Consider the following 20,065-nt stretch of genomic DNA (forward strand, 5'->3'; position numbering starts at 1 on the left):
ATATATATTTATTGCTTTTCCCTTTGAAATAGATTACTATCACTTCAGACCTACTTGGTAGACTTGTTTTTGACCTGTTTGTAATAAATAATAATTTAGTTGAAATTAATATAAATATATTTCCCTTAAAAGCATTATTTTGTTGTTTGAATAACTTACCTGAATTTGGGGGGAAAGAGGAATTTTTTGTTTTTTCTTATTCAGACAGTATGGCATCACTATTTAATTTAACCCCATTTGTAGTTTTTGAGATGGGAAATAGGCATGTGCTGAGAGATGTCTTTATTTAAAATATAAACTATCTATTGGAACAGTATGGAGTGTATTAGTTATAATATGTTGTATTCAGATATTTGTACGGAGCTTGATTAAAGAAATGCAGTTTGTGGTAGGTTTTTCTCTTAAACAATCTTCCTCTTACCATTTGTTCATGATTAGTTTATAACTATCAGAAGTATCTTCATCGCTAACAGATGAGTATTGATATCCTAGTTTGATCAGCCAACAAAGTGATAAATTATGACATAACATAGCTATTGACAACTTTTCTTCTATATTGATTTATGAATAAATAGCAACGCTGACACCCAGCAGCTTATTGCATGACATCTTGTATAAATTCAGAACAGTCCCTCACTCTTTTATTTTCTCCTCTTCAGTTTATGGAAAACCTGTCTTACAGTCTGGGTCAACCTCTCCTTCGCCTTTACCATTTCTTCATGGATCTTTGCCCGCCCACACATCACAGCCACAGTCTCAGCCTCAGACCGAGTTCACTGAAAAAGATCAAGAGCTGGAAAACGTTCCACCATCAGGTGAAAATAGCAATGTGGAAAACATTCCTCGACCTCTCAGTCCTACTAAGCTTACACCTATAGTGCATTCACCCCTACGATATCAAAGTGATGCTGATCTTGAAGCTCTTAGAAGAAAATTAGCCAATGCTCCTAGGCCATTGAAGAAGCGTAGCTCAATCACTGAACCTGAAGGTCCCAGTGGACCGAATATACAGAAGTTATTGTACCAGCGCTTTAATACACTTGCGGGAGGAATAGAAAGTGCTCCTTTTTATCAACCAAGCAATCCACAGGAGCTTATAGGCAACTTGGCAGATGTTGATAATGGAAACACTAGCACCAATGGCAATATTGAAGAACCTATTTCTGTGCAACCAATAGTTGCTGTTCCTGATGAACCTCCTCCTTCATCAGATGCCAATGATAATGAATTGCCTTCTCCTGCCACTGAGGAACAGATTAGCACTGAAACCACTAACCAAACATCTGAGACAACTGAAGACAATAATAACAATCCTGCAGTAGTCCCTTCCACTGATCAGTCACCAAGTCCCATACCTGAGGTCAGCTCCCCAATAGAAGATGAAGTCCCTGTGCCACCAGCTGTTCCTCCTCCACTTCCTCTAGTAAGTGATGGCAGAAGTAAAGTTGTATTATATATTATTCTTGGCCTTTGGCAATAGCCGTATGGTCAAGTACTCCTGTGGTGACTGGAAGACAAAAGGATTATGCTAAATGATATTCAAGATCATGAGAGGTTTCTGGTATCAAAGGAATAAAAGGAAAATGAACACAGCACCATAGAAAATTCCTATGAATAAGTTGACAGGAATGCTGTTTCTGTAGTAATATTGCTTTGGATGTAACTCTGGCTAGATAGTAAGGAAGGATATGCACATGTTTTGTTGGTGGTTTTGCAAGTTCAGGGTTCTGCATATCCCCTAGCTCGGGATGGGCAATAATTTCAGAAGGGGGGTGATCCCCCACCCACTGACCATAATAGGCCTGGGTGTGGGGAAGTGTGTGAAGTCTCCCCCCGCCATACCTCTGGCAGCAAGAAGAGACTTTACATGTTCCCCCTGCCCTCAGGCCAATCAAGGCCTGGGGGACGCAGAGCTCATGAAGTCTCTCGCTCCCTGCCCCTGCACCTGCCCCTGCCCTGCAAGGGGCGCACAGCACTTAGAGTGAACCTCTAGCTGTTTAGCTGGCGGTTCACGCTAAGCACTACATGCCTCTGGAAGGGAAGGAGACTTCACATGCTCCCCCATCTCAGGCCCTGATTGATCTTGGGGTGGAGTTGCGGCAGGGCATCCGTGAGCTGAATCAACCTGCTTGGCAGGCTGGATCCAGCCCTTGGAGGCTCTCTTGCCCACCCCTGCATTAGTTGGAGAACTTTCCCTGAAATAACTCCTTGCCAAGAGCTGAATTCCAGAATCAGATTTCCATTTAAAAACATTTTTGACGTCAGGCGTTGGAAAGATTACTGTAAACATGAACCTGAGTTGAAAATGCGGCAGTGATGCTTTCCTAATTCTGTAAGCAGTCTGAAAAAACAGCACTGGGTGGTGTGAACTACCCATATTCCCTTCAAAATATGCCCCAAAAATAACAACATAAATGCCAACGTTGTTTATATTAGCAGAAACATCTAATGTGCTTATCCCACAATTCAAATTATCTTCCATGGCTTCCCCAGGTGCCAAGACCTCCAGCTGCCCCCCTTCCAGGTGCAAAAGCTTCCAGTTTCAGCCTGGCAGTGTCTACAACACTGTCACTATCAAAATCTGTTGAGAACATAAAATAAATTGAATTTAATATAAAATATTACTCATTAGCTGCTATGCTTGTATTTATTCACTTTCATATAGAATACTGTGAGCACATCTACTTTTTCATTTATCTACAGCTGTCTTAGACTCCAGGGACCTTGCTGAATGATATAGATCTAACTTGACCAGAATATACAGGGCCTTGCTTGTATTCCCTATGGCAGTAATCACCAACCAGTAGGTCGGGATCTACTAGTAGATCTTGGAGCCCCTTACAGGTGATCTAACTAGTTTGGCCAAGAGGCTACCAAGTGCTGGCACTTCAGATGCCCTGTCCCTCAGTGCTGCTCATCTCCTGCCCTTTGCCTTGGAGATGCCCTCTTCCACTACGGAGCCTTCTGTGCAGGGCAGGGGAGGGAGAGGAAGGGGGCTGATGTACAGGTGCCCCTCTTCCATTCTGTATCCTTTCTTCCCAGAGCAGAGAGGGGGCACAACAGGACATGAGATGGAGTTGGCTGGCTGTTTAGGGAGTGGGCCAGGGCCAGAGCAAGGGGTGAGCCTGCCTTAGCCCCGCAGGGGCGGCCCGTGAGCCTAGGTGAGGTAGGCAGCTGGTTCAGGCGCCCGATGATGACGTCAGGGTGCACCGGGGCACCCTGTGATGACGTCATGGCCACTGACGCCCATGCAGGCAGGGGCGCCAATTGCACCGCCAGCTGCTGCAGCCGGCCTCGGGCCACTCCTGGCCCCCACTGCACCAGCCACCAGGAGCCACCAGCGGTGTCTAGCTGGCGCCCACATCCCAAACTCCTACCCCAGTCATGAACCCCCCTACTGCATCCCAAATCCTGGTCCTAGCCCTGAGCACCCCTGCATCCAAATGCCACACCAGAGCCTGCACCTAGCACCCTGCTACATACCATCTGCCTGCCCCAAGCTCAGCTCAGAGACCATCTCACACTCCAGATCCCTTAATTCAAGTCCAGAATCTTCACCCGCACCCTCTGCCCCAGCCTGATGAAAGTGAGTGAGGATAGGTAAAAGAGGGAGGATGGAGTGAGCAGGGGTGGGAAGGAGGCAGGGCAAGGGTATTTATATTTGAGGTAGATCTTGGATTGCACTTAAATTCAAAAAAGTGATCTTGTGTTCAAAAAGGTTGGAGACCCTTGCCCTATGGGAATAGGTGTAGGATATTTTGGGGAGGTGGGGGGGAAGATAATCTCCCTCTTCCTCCCCCAAATTTAAGTATAACAGTAATCTTAAAACACACGTTTCAAAATTCTGTAGGCTGTAATCCACATAAGGCACAATTGCTAAAACATTTTACTGATACTTGGGAAGAATGCATCTGAGTGATATAAAATATTGTGTAACAAAACTCAGTTGAAAATGGTTCAGATTTTGTGAACATGTTTTTTTCTGAAACTGCTGGCTAGAAAAACACATAAAATAGTCAAGTTCTATGAAAACTTTCCTTCCCCACTTCAAAGAGTATAGCAAATTATTGTCCCTCGGTCCTCACCTGTAATGTACACTCCTGCTAACTTTAAACCTGAGATTCTTCTTAGCAGAGATTGCCAGTCATGCTGAATTGTTTAATTTGTAATGAGACCAAAGTCTTGCCAGAGATTAATATGAGCCTATCAGACTGGCTCTCATTTGTGATGTCAGATGGGATTTAAAATGACAATATTCTGAAATGAAGAATGAACAAAGTATAAACCTACTGTACCTTCTACCCATTTTCTTTAAACATTAATCTTTGTTTTGTTGGAATAACTTTCAGATTTTCACTTAATAAAATTAGTACTTTTATGGCTTGATAGCTACCATTGTGATTTTGTAATGGAAATGCTGACAGATCTTAATTAGCATTTTAGGAACACACTAATGCTTGTTTGGTTAAAATGAAATGTGTTGTGATATTTATGCAACTTGGAAGGACATCTGCTTTTTCCTCCACTCAGACTAAACGTACCAACCTGAAGAAACCTAACTCTGAACGAACTGGTCATGGTTTGAGGGTAAAGTTCAACCCGTTAGCGCTCCTGCTTGATGCTTCTTTGGAGGGAGAATTTGATCTGGTACAAAGGATCATTTATGAGGTGAACTTTTCCAAATGTAACCAGTCTGTTCCACATTTTTTCAGTGAAAGAAGTGGCTTCGGCTTAAGTATTGCAATTTTTTCCCATAGGTTGATGATCCCAGCAAACCTAATGATGAAGGAATTACCCCTTTGCATAATGCAGTGTGTGCTGGCCATCACCACATTGTAAAGTTTCTGCTTGACTTTGGTGTAAATGTGAATGCAGCAGACAGTGATGGATGGTAAGCATGCTGGCATTTTTAACTTCAAAGTCCCAATTCAGTCAGTTTTCATACATGTTTTGAAAATATTTAGTGGAGAGATATATAGGGATCAGATTATTATATATTTCCCAAATTACCTATTTGTCAATGCTTAGGCTATATGTACACTAGAACTTTCAACAGTAAAATTTATGTCACTCAGAGATGTGAAAAAAACACACATGCCAATTGACATAAGTTATACTAACAGAAGTATCAGTGCGGATGACATTATGTTGGCGGGGGATGCTCACTGTTCATTGGGCATGCTTTAATTATATTGACAGGATTGCGCTCATATTAGCATGTAGTTGCTACATGGGAGATCTTACATGCCACAGCTGAATCAATACATCTGTAAGGTCTGTAGCATTAGACATAGTCTTAGTGATTGAAACACTGAAATTCATGACTTTACTAAATGTTCACCTAAGTGTGTAATGCACAGTTTCTTCCAAAAAATAAGAAAATTCTATTGTGTTTTGTTTATATTTAACTACAGGCAGTCCCTGGGTTACGTACAAGATAGGGACTGTAGATTTGTTCTTAAGTTGAATTTGTATGTAAGTCGGAACTGGTACATATTGTAGGGGATACTCTAGCCAAACATTTCTCCAGAGCTCAGTTTTATTCTCCCACACCTCACTTCCCTCGGTCCTTTATTCTCAAGCTTTATTCTCAGGACCCTCCTTCCAGCCGACAGCGGGGGGTGTTGGAACTGCCCAGGGGCGTCCGCGGGGCCAATGGAACCAAAGCTGGCGGGGCGGGGTGCCTCCCCCACTGTCACTGCCTCCCACGGCACGGGGGGCGCTTCCCCTGCGGCGTGCGGGGCAGCGCCGGCTGAACTGCCTGTCAGGTGGCGCGTCTCGGCGGTCCCACAGCCCACGTCCTCCGCGGCAAGAAAAGCCGCTCCACGTCTCCCTGGTCTGCTGGGGGGGGGGCACCTAGTGCGGGGTGCCTCCCCCACTGTTGCCGCCTCCGGCGGCGCGGGGGTCACTTCCCCCCAGCAGACCAGGGAGACGCGGAGCTAGGGCCCCCCCCCCAGCAGACCAGGGAGACGCGGAGCTAGCGCCTCCCACCCCCCCCCCTGCAGACCAGGGAGATGCGGAGCGGCTTTTCTCGCCGCGGAGGACGCAGGCAGTGGGAGCGCTGAGACACGCCGCGGTCCCGCTGCCCGCGTCCTACGCGGAGAGAAAAGCCGCTCCGCGTCTCCCTGGTCTGCAGGAGGGGGGGCTAGCTCCGCGTCTCCCTGGTCTGCTGGAGGGAAGCGCCCCCTGTGCCGCCGGAGGCGGCGACAGTGGGGGAGGCATCCCGCACTAGCTGCGCCCCCACCCCCACCCCCAGCAGACCAGGGAGACGCGGAGCGGTTTTTCTTGCCGTGGAGGACATGGGCGGCGGGACCGCAGCACGTCTCAGAGGTCTGCTGGGGGGGGAGGGGCAGCTAGTGCAGGGTTGCCTCACCCCATTCATAAGTAGGGATCGGATGGGTTGACGTAACCTGGGGACTGCCTGTATATAGTTATAATGTCTCCCATATGTTTAATAATTTTGACTTGAAATACATAGCCTTCCCCATTTTTATCCAAACGTAGTTTTACCTTCATGGATCCTTTGTCTGTGGACTGTTATTATTTAGCAGTATTAGGGTAAACTACTTTATTAAAAATATGTGAATATATATACTTTTCTATAAGGTCTTTTTTGTATAATCAGTATTTAAAACTTTCCATTGCTTTTTTTTAAAAAGGTAAGTTTAAAAAAATGGATCCTAACATATAGTCCATAGTTCTTTGAGTGCTTGTCTCTATGTGTAATACATTTCAGGTTTGTGCATATGCAAAATGTACCCAGGACCAAAGATTTTTTCTTAGTGTCTGTTTGGTCCTGACATGCCCCCTCATTCTGCTCATGCTCCACTGGGGTTTGCCATATTACCACCATATTAATAGTTTCTTTTTACTGAGCATGGTTTAGGATAAAGTTTTAATGTTTGTGCTGACCACTTAAGCTTTCTGTAGAGATGGGTTTTAAGTTAGTCTTTAATCTGGTAGGATAGATTTCTGGGGTTTTATTTCCTAAACTTTGGTATTCCCACCCCGGTCTGTGGAGCAGTGTGATTCCTCTACTACACACCATATTCTCTATAACACTGCAGGATGAATTCTTGACCTATGTTGGGATGAGGAGTTGTGAGCAGCAGGCGTCAGTGGTAGAACTTCAGGAACATGACCTTGTGGTCACAGGCTGTGACCTCAGATGACTCTGGCCACAGCTGACCCTGGCTGCAGGGCAATAGGAGGTGACCCCGGGTCTCAGATGCAGAGCTTCAGTTGGCATTTGGCCCCAGTTCTGGTCATGCAGTGGCAGACGCTGGCTCCAGCCATGCAGCCTCGGTCCCTGGTGCTGATCCCCTGCCCCACCTGCACAGCAGCAGGCACTGACACACAGCTCTGTTCCCAGGATTGGTGGGAGCTGGCGCTGGCTGATATGTGGTCCTGGCCACACTGCTGATGACTCTTAGCTCTGGCTGCGTGGCAGAGGGCTCGGTTCCCTGGTTCTGGCCACATAGTTCCTTATCCCTAGCTCTGGGCTCTGGCCACATGGCAGCAGACACCAGACCCTGGCCATTCGACACCCCATAAATTCTGGCCCTCACTACCTCCCACATACCTGTATTCATCCCGTCCTCTTCCCCCCGCCAACCCTGCTGCCTTCCTGGACTCACATCCATTGCCTCCGGCCCCCTGCATCCAACCCACCATTGTCTCTGGCCCCTGCTGCCACCCTTTGTGGCCCCTGTCCAAAGCTTAATGGGTCCTGGGAATTGCTGAAAAAAGTCATATTAACAAACATGTAAGTTTCATTTTTCACAGTAAGCCCCAGGACCCAATAAGCCTTCGATGGGGCAGCCAAAGTGGGAGGCAGCATTACTTTTATTATTGAATCTGCCAAAAAATCCTGCAAATATAATTACAATGATTTGGATATAAATCTGTGCATATTTAATTGTTTTTCCTAATGTTAATTAAGTATTTTAGAAAAAAGCATAATTATGACCACCGATGACAGTTAGTGGCCATACTCTGAGGCCACCAAATAATTTTGTCGAGGGAACCCCTGCTCTAGTTCTTCCAACAGCAATGTGGAGAGTATGCCAAGGATCCCAAGCTTCAAAAACTACATAGCCTGCCAGAAGCTATTTCTGGTAACAAATTATCACAGCACTTGCTTGGACTGCCTGCAGAAACCCATGTCTCTTCCAGGTGCAGTATCTGTTAGTTGTTTCTAAGGAGGACAAAATAGTCAAGGGAATTTTGACCCAGAAGATTCTTCATGGAGAGGTCTGTGAGAGTGATGAGAAGCTCTGACAGGGGACAGTCTGCCACCCTCCCAAAATGAAAGAACATATGAACATTCCTGACAGGCTCTGTAGCTAGTTCCAAAGCACTCCCTACCTACTTCAAAAGACCTAGGTGAGGATAGCCAAAGCAAACAGAAGGGACACAAAATCTCCCATAGCCTTTGCACTTGTCTCTCCCCATTAAGTCCTCTAAAAAGAGTCAAAAGTCTCCCTCCTGTACCAAGTCAGGAGACACCTTGAGCTCCAGATTGGAACCATCTGATACTGAGGCTTCATCAGAAATTAAGGCCACAACGCATTCCAGAACCAAGAATGGTAATTTGGCACCATCAACAGCTGCTGCATCTACACTGATGTCTCTTTGTCTCCAATGGCCTGAGTTACAGAAACTACTGTATTTTATTAAACTAGAGTCACTGTGATACTCTGGAGTCACATGTCCAGTACTGCAATATCATTCAGTACAGATATCTCTGCAGTCAAGCTAGACTGTTGTCAGTATCATAGAGGCAGGTCATCATTACCTCCTCCAGGACAAAGAGTTCTTCTGCTGAAGTTGGGATTAGAGTCAAAAGAAGAATATGGGGGACACACATCCTGGATCACTTCTCAGAGAGTGTCTTGCAAGAGTTGAGCTCAGACAAGGTATCTCTATTGTGCAGAGCGTCTCAGTACTCCTGTGCAATGAAGAACCCTCCCTATACACAGTGATATTCATCATCTTAAGGCCTTGTATTGAGAGGGTATAGATACCACAATGGCAGTATGGGGCCTGAAAGACCCAAGACATTGTCACCCCATTTATCCATGTTATGTGACAGAGGGTGGATCCTCATAGTTGTAAGGTTTCCAGGGTAGAGAAAGAGCACCGTCGGCCTTAAGTCTCAACAGTCTGGAGGAGATGACCAACAGGAACAAGGTGCCATCATGCTGATGACCTTATCCTCTTCTCCCAACAAGGCAGTGATTCCTGCCTCCCTGCTGTAATGATTTTAAGGCATTCTAGGTCTTGGTTAAAAGGGTGACAGAACAATTGCACATTCTCCTGAAAAAGGTCCAGGAAGCCCTGTTGCATTACTAGACATTCTGCACAGCTCAGGGCTGGATAGAGTAGTGCTCACCAAAGCCACCATCAAACATATAAAGGTTTGGCAGACACCTGTCACAGTTCCACTACTAGTGAAGCAGGCTGAAAAGTAATTTGTACCTGGGAAAGGGTTGGAATATCTATTCTGTCATCTGCCTACCAACTCTCAGGTTGTGTCAGGGTCCCTCAAACATAGTAGGCAGAGACAGACAAGGTGAATGCCTCATGAGAAAGAAGCGAAGAGGGCCTGAGTTCTCTGAGAGATGCTTTCCTCATACGATGGGTGTGGACCCTGAGGTACATGTTTCCTCAATTTCTGTTACTAAAAGTATTGAGGAAAAATCAAACAAGACAAGGCTCATGTCATTCCCATAGTGCTGGGTTAGACCCATTAATTTGGGTAGTCTGAGTTATTGCAGTTGTCAGACAAGACATTTCTCTACCCGTGACACTGCTTGATTCAGAATAGGGGGAGGACTTTCCAGCCCACCCCAGGCATCCTACATCTGAGGCAATCTGAATCAACATCAAAACTGGAAAGGGCCTGCTCAGCAGCTGTAGAAAGGATTCTACCAGGAAATGCCTCTCAATGAAGTGGAAATGGTTTATGTTCTGGTGTGACCAACAGAAAAATTCCCCCCTTGGGATCAAGTTTTCAGTATATGCTAGACTTTATTTTATCCTTAAAATCTGCAGGATTGTCTCTAACTTCCCTCTGGGTACACCTGGCAGCCATCGGTGTGTCTTACCTACCGATAGACATGTATTCTGTGTTTTCACACCCAGTCATATTTTGATTCCTGAAAGGATAGGTAACAGTTTTCCCTCCTGTGGCAAAAACCCAGAACAGCCTGGGTCTTGACCCTGGCTTTACCAACTCTAACAAAAGTAATGTTAGAGCTTCTGTCATTCTGCTTTCTACTGTACTTCTCAAGAAAGGTAGTATTTTTAGTCGCAATCGTTGGCCAAAAGAATAGGGAAATTAAGTGAGCTCATAGCAGATCTCCCTTACCCTTCCCCCCACAGTTTTCCACAAAAATAAGGTATTTATGAGACTTCATCTTATATGCATCCTTAAGTGGTTTTAGACTCTCATTAATCTGTGTTTGACTCTAAACCATACACCAATGGGAAGAGGTGATGTGACATTGCTTGGATGTGTGTAGGGCCCTAACCTTTTATCTACAGAATGAAGTCATTTAGGAAATGTAGATATTTTGTATCATTTATGGAAAGGATGAAAAGGCAGGCCATTTCTATCCAGAAGCTGTCAAAGTGGAGCTCCGGATGCATCATGTTTTGTTTCAAGCTGCACGACATACATTTTGGGAGCATATGCCATAAGAATCCAAGCAGCCTTGGTTGTCTCCCTGATACTGACACCTGCAGAGTAGCAAGTTGGGTTTCTGTACATACCATTGCAAGACATTATGCAGTGTGACAGCCCCCTTTTATAGCTTCAGAACAGAGCATGAGCAAGAACAGGGACATATTCAAGAAGCAAATTGATACTGCTAAGGAAAAGTTTTTGGTCTTGAGCACATGGGTAGTGTTTCTTTGTCCTGTAGCACTAGTGTATGTGAGATCTCAAAGAATTTGCTGTGCTGAGCTATTGTGAACCTTCTTACCTTGCCATCTACTCTCTCCCTGGCACAATCCTCTCTGCCCTGTAAAGCTAAGATACTACAGCCTTGCAAAATGTCATGAAAACTTACAATTCTTGTTAGAATCTCTTTGTTCCATTTGGCTTCAGCCTTTTCTCCTAGGTTTTTATTTAACTCTTATGTGGAGAATGTAGCTAAAGTGAAAACAATCTTCTTTTAGTGCTAACTTTTAAAGAATGACTGAACTATTTGTTGCAGGATGGATGTGTAGTCCTTAGCCCATTTTGATGATTAAATTTGGCTTTGTTTCAGGACTCCTTTGCATTGTGCAGCTTCTTGCAATAGTGTTCATCTATGTAAACTACTTGTAGAATCCGGGGCAGCAATTTTTGCTTCAACTATAAGTGATATAGAAACTGCTGCAGACAAGTGTGAGGAGATGGAGGAGGGTTATATTCAGTGTTCCCAGTTTTTGTACGGTAGGTGGAAAAGTGTGTATGCTTGATAATTCCCCTTACAAACGTTTATAACTTTCTTCAATTCAGTCTGTTTTCTCCACGCTAACTACCAAATTGCTAGTGCTGTGGCTGGCAATCTATGGGTCCCAAGTCAAATATGGCTCAGTAGAGAGTTATGCAGCTCCAGCTCAGCCCACACTTCGCTCCAATCGCACCAGAGAGCCCACGCTGGAGCTTCAGCCTTGTGGTCCCCCCCTCCCAAGATGGGAATGCCAGCACCAGCTTCTAGGGGGAGAAGAAAGAAAGCCCTGAGGCTACTCACCAGATCTGGCCTTCAGGGAAGAAGCAGCTACACACGCCGCTGCTTCCCTTTCCCCTCCCTCCCGATGAGGGAATAGCAACTCAAGGACGTCCTTCCTGAAGGCTTTCCCTGCTGCTCCCATTGGTTGAAATCTGGCCAATGGGAACAGCAGGAGGTGGTGCTGGGAGCTGTGTGAAAGAAAGCAAGTGGACCCTCTTCCTCTCATGCCCAGACCCTGTACCTCCAGCCCCCTCACTCATCCCCTTGCCGAAACCCTGCACCCCCAGCCTGCTCCTGCCTCCTCACCCCTGGCCAGACACCTCCCTCCTGGATTGACTCTGTACCCTCTCTTGCTCCTCCACCCTCCTCCTCAGTCAGACACCCTACTCTCAGCCTGCTTCTGCACTCTACCTCCCACCCTCACCCTTCTGGCACTTTACCTCCCACTCAGATCCTGCACCCCCATCACTATCCCACTCACTGGCAGCCTTGTCCCACACACTTAACCCCCTCATTTAAGTTCAGAGCCTGGGGGGCCCACAAAATCCACTAACCCTGGAACTGTTGAAGAGTTAATCTGGCCTAAGGTCTTGAATCTGTGTCCTTCCTGCCCCTTTCCCCCACCATGGGGCTGGAGCACCAGGGCAATGAGTTGTCTCAATTGGGAGCCACATTGGTAAGGATTGAGGGTTTTTTGCTTCTTACTTGTAAGGTTTCCGAATGATTTTTCTGTGGCCCCTGACCCCCCCCCCCCAAAAAAAAAAAAGGTTCCCACCCCTGCCATAAATAAAGACAGTGTTGAAATCTTTTGTGTTAGACATATTTTACTTTATTTAAAAACGAAGCCCGCCCAACAAGGCCCCAGTCGGGCCCGGCCAAGGCCCCATCTGGCTGCAGTGTCCTGGCCCTGGCCCTGATCCTGGGGCAGGCCCCAGGGTCCAGCCCCCCATATGGCTGCAGGAAGGGCTGGTGGCGGTCCCCCTCCTGCTGTGGCATGGGTAAGAGGAGAGGCCATGATCTGGTTGCAACAATCCTGGCCTGGCCTCTTGTCCAGCCACTACTGTCCAGGTGCAGCATCCCAGCCCTGGCCAAGTAAGGTAATCAAGCCCCAGACCTCCCCCCCCCCCCCCCCATACTCTATTTCTGACTCCCAGTGTCTGCTCCTGCCTCCTGAACCTCCCACGCAGTCCTGCCCTGAGCTCCTCATACACCCCAAACCTCACTTCTGCATACCCACATCCACAAACTACACCCCCAGCAGCAGCAGAGGTCCCATTAAATAAAGTCTGTGAGTACAGTGTTTCATTTATGCCATGATTAATCATGTCTATTATCAATAATATTAAATTGTATATTTTCAGTCATGCAAATGGGCATTCTTACATGGCTTTTTTTTACCTCTTGTTCTGAATTTTGATGTAGTTTGCCTTTTTGGTTTGCAAAGATTGCCAACCCCTGTGCTAGTGTAAGTTCTGTAGGCTCTAGGTATGTCTTTGAAATTAACATTGCCCTTCCCTACACTCTGGTTCATTGAAAATACTTTTTGGCTGTTTCTTAGGCCATGTCATTCTCCCCCTTCCCCCAATCAAGTCGGCTCCCTGGTTCCCTGTGACACTGTATGTGATTTTTAAATGTCTCTTTCTTTCACAGTTCTAATGATGACAGGGTTTGAGAGTTAGAAAGTGTTGCCATGTAAATTTCACATGGAATTTTGCCAAAGATCCCAAACTTCTAGCAGATAACACCAGGAGACTGAAGATCTAAACTTATTTGACTTGCTTATGAGTAGTTATGCATCTGGTTTACTGAATTCATGAGGCAGATGACCTATAACTTTTAAGTTCAGTGCATATATCCCAAAAGAAACATCTTTCTAGAAGCAGAAATTAAATTAAGATTCTAACTTACACCAAAGAGAGTGTAAAGATATAATTAGGGTTTTAACATTCTCTTTTAGGCAGATTTGCAGTGTGAAGATATATATTGTAAATGCTGCAATAACTAAGCAAGACAAGAGAAACTCTAAACCTGTTGTTCTAGAGAGTGTGTATGAGTCTAGTATGAGCGATTTGCACCTTTGCTTCTAGTAACATAAGTTCAACAAATAGTTACACACAGGCAATGAAAAGAAAAAACATGTTGCTAATGTTCTCTGACAACTATTATGCCATATCAGTTTTATGTTTGTTAAATTCTTGGGAAAAATTAATTTTATAATGGAAATACTGACAATCTTAAATTGTGGTAGAATGAAAGTCTCTTAGCATGTCCCATTGGAGAGGACTCAAAATCCCAAATGGATAAAGTCAAAGTACTGGTACCATCTGTAATGTTCTTGTTTACCTTTTATTTCCTGGCAACAGGAGTACAAGATAAGTTGGGAGTCATGAACAAAGGAGTTGTGTATGCTCTATGGGATTATGAAGCCCAGAATAATGATGAGTTGTCATTCCACGAAGGAGATGCCATTACTATTCTGAGACACAAGGATGATAATGAAACAGATTGGTGGTGGGCTCGCCTGAACGATAAAGAAGGCTATGTACCTAAAAATCTTTTGGGGGTAAGTTACCTTAAGCTTCTTCCTTCTTCTCTCTTAAATATTGCCTGTTGTTTAACTTTTCTTTGGCAGGACACTAGGCCAGCCAACCAAAGCAGCTTTTGTCGCCACAGGCAGCGACTGCTCTGGCTGGCTGACCTGTCTGCATTCCTTCCTCTCTCCCCGTCCCACCCCGTCACAGGTTGCACGCTAGCTCCCCAGGAGCAGAGCTGACATGACAGCCTTTGCTGGCCCCACTCCCAGGAAGGTGGCTTCACTGCAGCAGCAAAGCCCACAAACTGGGAATGGGGCCATCAGCAGCCCCTGCCGGCCCTGCTCCCAGGGAGGTGGCTTTGCTGCGGGCTCATGTAACCACTATGACTTTTAGTGGTTGCATGGTTACATTTTTAAACAAATGTGTACATCCCTAGTAAATATAGTGTGGTGCCTTTTGTGAGCAACCTTGATATTTGGCACATGAAGATATTTAAATAAATTAAGTGTAACTAGTTTGTGGCTTGGATCATTCCTGGTGGGAGTTTCAGAATGTGTTCTAGTCAGCTGCCCAGAAGCTAGATGTGGCCAAAATGCATATCAGGGCTTCTTCCTGAGAGGGAACGTCAGAGTTCTCGTGCAAGAAGCCCTGATTTTCTATAGTACGTCAGTTTACTTGCGCAAGAACGCGCGGCCAGTGTAGACAGGCAGCATGTTTTTGTGTAAGAACGTGCCAGTGTAGACACAGCCTGTGTGTGCACTGCCTTCATTCCTCCCCTCTACCTTCCTAGCAGCTCCTGTCTGCCATAGAACATCTAATTGGGGGAGAGGGCAGAAGTCACTGATTGTCAAGGCTTCTGGCAAACCCTGGTAGGAAGGGGAACAGTCAGTGAATGCCTAGCACCCACCATTTTTTTTCCTGTGAGTGCTCCAGCCCTGGAGTATCCACAGAGATGGTCCCTATGACAAGTATTTACCAAACACATCATACTATTTTACCCTTCCTTGTCTTTTTCTCTGTTTTCAGTGCTTGAATCGAGATCTGGGGAGGATATTATTCCCTTGTTCAATGTTTAGAAAGCACGATGGGTGATGCTATATACATAACAATGCTTCTATAGATTTTATGCAAGAGGTGGTGTTGCCGTTGTGGTTCCAGGAAATAGGTAGAGACAAGGTAGATGAAGTAATATCCTCTATTGGACCAACTGTTTGCGAGAGGCACAAGGCTTTTAAACCAACACAGAGCTCCTCAGGTCTTCAAAACTCGTACTCAGGAAGGTGACATCCCCCCTGTCAAGAATGTTGCAGGAATGGTGTAGAGTTTCTGGAGGAAGCTTGCTTTTTGTGTGGTTTGAGAAAATGTGTATGGAGTTCTTTATTCTGAGTGATATCTGAGCGTTCTTATATCTGTAGAATTACTACCACAAAGAGATGTCAAAAATTAGTAGAATTTAAGAGAGACATATAGATAACATGCAAATTTACATGAGGTGACTAACAGGACTGAAACAGCTTCCTTTGTGGGCAGAGGATGCTTGCAGTTTTTTATTAAAAGCATTTTTGTATTACTGTTAGAGACAGGATTCTGGGCTACATGGAACACTGGTCTGATTTAGAATGGCAATTCTTCTGTATGCAGAAGCGTGGTAAATCTAACTGTAAGGAGGTTTGAGTTGCCTATTGCTAACAGTTTCTTCTCAAATTGTTCAGACTTGCCTGTCACTTTGTAATCTGAAGAAATACATTAAATAATCTAGTGGACAAGTCAATGAAATGTCTTACCCTTTTTGCTTTATTTACAATCCACTAATGTAATCAAAGCTAGCCTTGTGGGTGGAAGTGGGTTATACATTATAGTCTTGATTTTCTAATGATCACAGCTAAAAGTTTGGTATTTTCTTTTTATTTTGCAGCTATATCCAAGAATAAAACCTAGGCAGCGAACCCTTGCTTGAATTCAGCTGTTTGGCAGTGCACTACCTTGCTGGTAACCCACACTGGAGTCATCTTTTTGTATCATTTCAACTGGAGAAATAAAATTATAATCTGATTTGTAATGGTGCTCTCTCTTGTTAATAGACAGGCAAGGGTTTAAGATTCTGCAATTTGTAAATGAAGACCATTCCGTGTAACTTATTACTGACTGGAAGAGGTACTTACAGTCTACAGTATTTTGTCAACTTTAAATACCAAAAATACTCTTATAGATGGAAGCTTATTGTGTTATGTTCACAAATGTCATTTGCAAATTGCAGATGTGCTGTCTGGTCTGGTCCCACAATAACTGTCCCATGTGTCAAGATTTTGGATTTTCTGACACCACTGAATGTAGAGTTTACTGACTTAACACCATGTGTGCTGCAAAGCCTTTCACATGCTAAGTTCATAAGCAGTCACTAAGGCTCTATGGTTTAGAACTATTAGAACATTAGTTAATATATCTAAATCCTAGTTTAGGGCCTAGTCAATATACAGACTTAAGTCAACTTAGCTATATTGGTCAGGGCTGTGAACAATTTTCCATCCTCTGACAGGCTGACCTAACGCCTCCCGTAAATGTAGCTATTGCCTCAGAGGTAATATACCTACAGCAGTAGAAAAACCTCTTCCCTTGCTGGAGGAAGCATCATGGCAGCACATCTGCAGTGTTGTAGCTGTATCACCATAGTGTCAATACCTTTTACAAAGCCCACACAGAAGCTTTAGAGATGCTAGAATCTAGATCTTGTTTGCATTTAATGACAAGCTAAAAAAAAAAATCAGAACAGTATTTGTATACTTCTCAAACCCCCTACACTAATTAACATGTTCATTTCCACAAGTTTTACCTCTTAAGTTACAGGTCCCACTAACCTGTGAACTTGTCTGTTTGGAACAAAAGAACATTTAACAGTGGATTTGCTATCAGATTTAAAGGATTTGTATGTGTGCATGGATGATAGTGCAATAGTTGAGAAGGGTAAGAGTGTACTTAACTTGTTATCAGACTAAGTAATCTGAAGTCTGAGTAGTTGAAGGACTAAATTATGGAGAGTGAGTTATGCTAATATTGAGAATCAAAGAGAGGAAGAGAAACAGGATTGAGAGAAAGATTTGAGAATGGCAATAGTTTACTATTTTGGTAAGGATTGTTTCTGTGGTTCTTGGCAGCCCTACACCTATTGCCAGGGTGAGTTATGCAATAACCTTTCCACTACATTGTTGTTTCAAGCAAAAAAGCACTTCACTGGAGTTAATTGTACATGGTTTTATATACCAGAAATATATTTTGAATTTCTTGTAAGTTGTAGCCATGTGTTTTGAATTTTTCTTCCATTAAAGTATAGGCCAGTTGGCTTTAACTCTTCAAGTGTAAGTCTTGTGTATAATTTATGGAATGCTGTAATTTGCTTTTACCACCATTTAATATTAATTGTATATATTGTGGTGATGAAAAGTGAAAGGGTATTGTTAAAGAACATTTACTACATGAGCGTGACAATTTCAAGAGCCTATGATACACTAATCCAGAGAATATGTAAATGTGCATAATAAAATACTGTTACAGCATAGCTGCATTTAAGTGTTTATTTTAAAATGTTGGACAAAGGCAAAAAAAACACTTCACTGGAGTTAATAATTGTACATGGTTTTATATACCAGAAATATATTTTTAATTTCTTGTAAGTTGTAGCCATGTGTACTTTGCCTGCCTGCCTAACCTCCATAACGAATCCACAGTGAATGATGGTAAAACTTAGCTGTCACAATTGGGTATGCATCGTAGTAAGAGGCTCTCTTCCCTGTACCAAGAGGAAAAGGCTTAAGGTACAGCACATGCCCCAAGAAGTGCTGCTTGGTGACTAGGCAGGCCCTGTCACTTAAAAGAAAAAAAAATCACCTTAAGCTGTTAGCCTCTGTTCTTCCATAGTAAAATTTGTGGCATTGTGAATATTTGAACTTCAATCAGCAAACTCAGCTGTGTTCTTAAAACAGCTGAATACATGAAATTTTCTAGTTCATGCTATTTTGCTTCAATAAAGTGTACCATTTATACAGGAGGCACAGCACGTTTTTGGGCACTGTAAATAACCTTATTCTCTCCTCCACTCAAACCCACAAATATTGAATTTTAAGGTTGAAGGTTAAGTTTTTTAGCAAGTTAGTGAATGCTATCTTGAGTTTTGCTTATTTTCAGTAAGTATGATCATAAGATTTGTACATTAAATACTGTATATGTCCAAACAGTTACAATAGTCAGATTAATTAGCAAAAGATCATTACCACACGTAAAATTATTATAAAACTTCAAAATCATTTTCTGGAAGCTTATATTTTTCTACACAAGGATGGCTCCAAGAGGTCATGTTCATACAACTCTGTGGTATTTGGTGAAACTTATCTTTAAGTGTTTTATCACATGTTGAGAACCCAAAATGCTTACTTATATAAAAGGGTATCTAAGGCAGATTTCATTGTACACTGATCTTCAATATTTGGATAAGAAAAAAACCTGAGATCTATATCCAAAAAGCTATTCTCTGTAGAAGAGACTTACAGATACATATAATATTCATAATTGATACTACAAAAATTGTGCTATACATATTAGCTATAGTGCAGGTCATACTTTGTTTTCCATATTAAGTGCCAATAAGACTTGACTTAAAAATAATATACAAAGTCTTAAATATGAGGCTATATTTAAAGCATTAATTGTATACATATTGCACACTAGTTAAGTGAATACTCATGGTTCAATACTCACATTGCATTTGCCAGTGCTTACATAGTGAACCACATTTGGGAGAGAGAGGGTTCATAATACCAATTACCATGGATCAAGGTAGTTTGCAAAAAGTGAAAAGCAGGTTTTCCTTAAAGCTGGTCTCTTCCCTCAGATCTCTGACAGCTTGCTGCCATTATTGGTCCCGGGATTCATAAAGTAGTTTTGCTGCCTAAGATTACAAAAATAATATATGTCATTGCAGTGTGCTATATAGGCACCTCAGTGGCAAATCAACTTAAGGCCCCTTAGTCTTCCCCAAGAAGCTACTATTAAACTAAAAGCTGTAACTTTCAAATCCCGGTCCTTCAACTGATGTACAGTTTTATTAAAAGGGACAGAGACTAAATCACACTCCATCTTAGTCTCATGGCACAACATCAATCCAAATTATAATTTAAATTTTACCATTTGAAAAATCTCAAGAATGTCACAAAAAATATCTTTCAATCATTAGAATTTTGTCAACTGCCAGATGACTGAATTTCCTTTTGAGATGACATTTGGTGAGTTGGCTAGGTAACAGCTTTCTAATCAAGTTGCTTATCTTAATGTGGACATGTACCTGTTATTTTTATTACAAGAAATATTCCTGAGGAGTAATCAACCACCTTGGCCTAGTCATTGGAAAAAAGTGTTCTCTGTTGGGGAAGGAGGGTAAAGTGTGGTTCTTTTAAACACTGAGCACAGTGGTACATAATCCTTTTTAAATGGACTTTCTACAACATGCATGATCTGACCTATTCCCATATGAAAATTCATCTCAAGACATTTTTTGTATGCTGGAGTTCACTACCATCAGAAACATTGATCTAAGTGATTACAGAAAGCTTTTACATATTAAGTTAATGCTACATGACTTAAAGATTCTTTACAAAGTCTTAGAGGATTGCCAGAAATTCTGAGCTCACTGATTTCTTGATCAAGTTTGAGATACTATACACCCTCTCTAGTACCCCCAGTTAAAACAGGATTAATAAAAGCCCAGCTCAGAGAAAATGTCTGAAGGTCAGGCCTGGAAAATAGTAGCTGACAGCCATG

The 20,065-nt window shown here is 43.3% G+C and overlaps 2 protein-coding genes across 12 annotated transcripts in view; one reads left to right on the forward strand and one right to left on the reverse strand.

The window, feature by feature from the left end:
• The window catches only part of PPP1R13B (protein phosphatase 1 regulatory subunit 13B), a 159,181-nt gene extending 141,373 nt beyond the window's left edge, over positions 1 to 17,808 (forward strand). For all 9 annotated transcript variants that reach the window (XM_075926477.1, XM_075926476.1, XM_075926475.1 and 6 more), the window contains 6 exons: positions 660 to 1,423; positions 4,531 to 4,668; positions 4,758 to 4,891; positions 11,277 to 11,443; positions 14,087 to 14,286; positions 16,173 to 17,808. In XM_075926477.1, the coding sequence (XP_075782592.1) occupies positions 660 to 1,423; positions 4,531 to 4,668; positions 4,758 to 4,891; positions 11,277 to 11,443; positions 14,087 to 14,286; positions 16,173 to 16,214 (1,445 nt within the window). In that variant the 3' untranslated portion in view covers positions 16,215 to 17,808. The remainder of the gene's footprint in view (positions 1 to 659; positions 1,424 to 4,530; positions 4,669 to 4,757; positions 4,892 to 11,276; positions 11,444 to 14,086; positions 14,287 to 16,172) is intronic.
• A 4-nt stretch (positions 17,809 to 17,812) lies between these two features.
• ZFYVE21 (zinc finger FYVE-type containing 21) overlaps positions 17,813 to 20,065 on the reverse strand; it is a 28,168-nt gene continuing 25,915 nt past the window's right edge. For all 3 annotated transcript variants that reach the window (XM_006116888.4, XM_006116889.4, XM_075926497.1), the window contains one exon: positions 17,813 to 19,196. In XM_006116888.4, the coding sequence (XP_006116950.1) occupies positions 19,161 to 19,196 (36 nt within the window). In that variant the 3' untranslated portion in view covers positions 17,813 to 19,160. The remainder of the gene's footprint in view (positions 19,197 to 20,065) is intronic.

This window comes from Pelodiscus sinensis, chromosome 4 (assembly GCF_049634645.1).
Source record: "Pelodiscus sinensis isolate JC-2024 chromosome 4, ASM4963464v1, whole genome shotgun sequence".
NCBI lineage: Eukaryota > Metazoa > Chordata > Testudines > Trionychidae > Pelodiscus > Pelodiscus sinensis.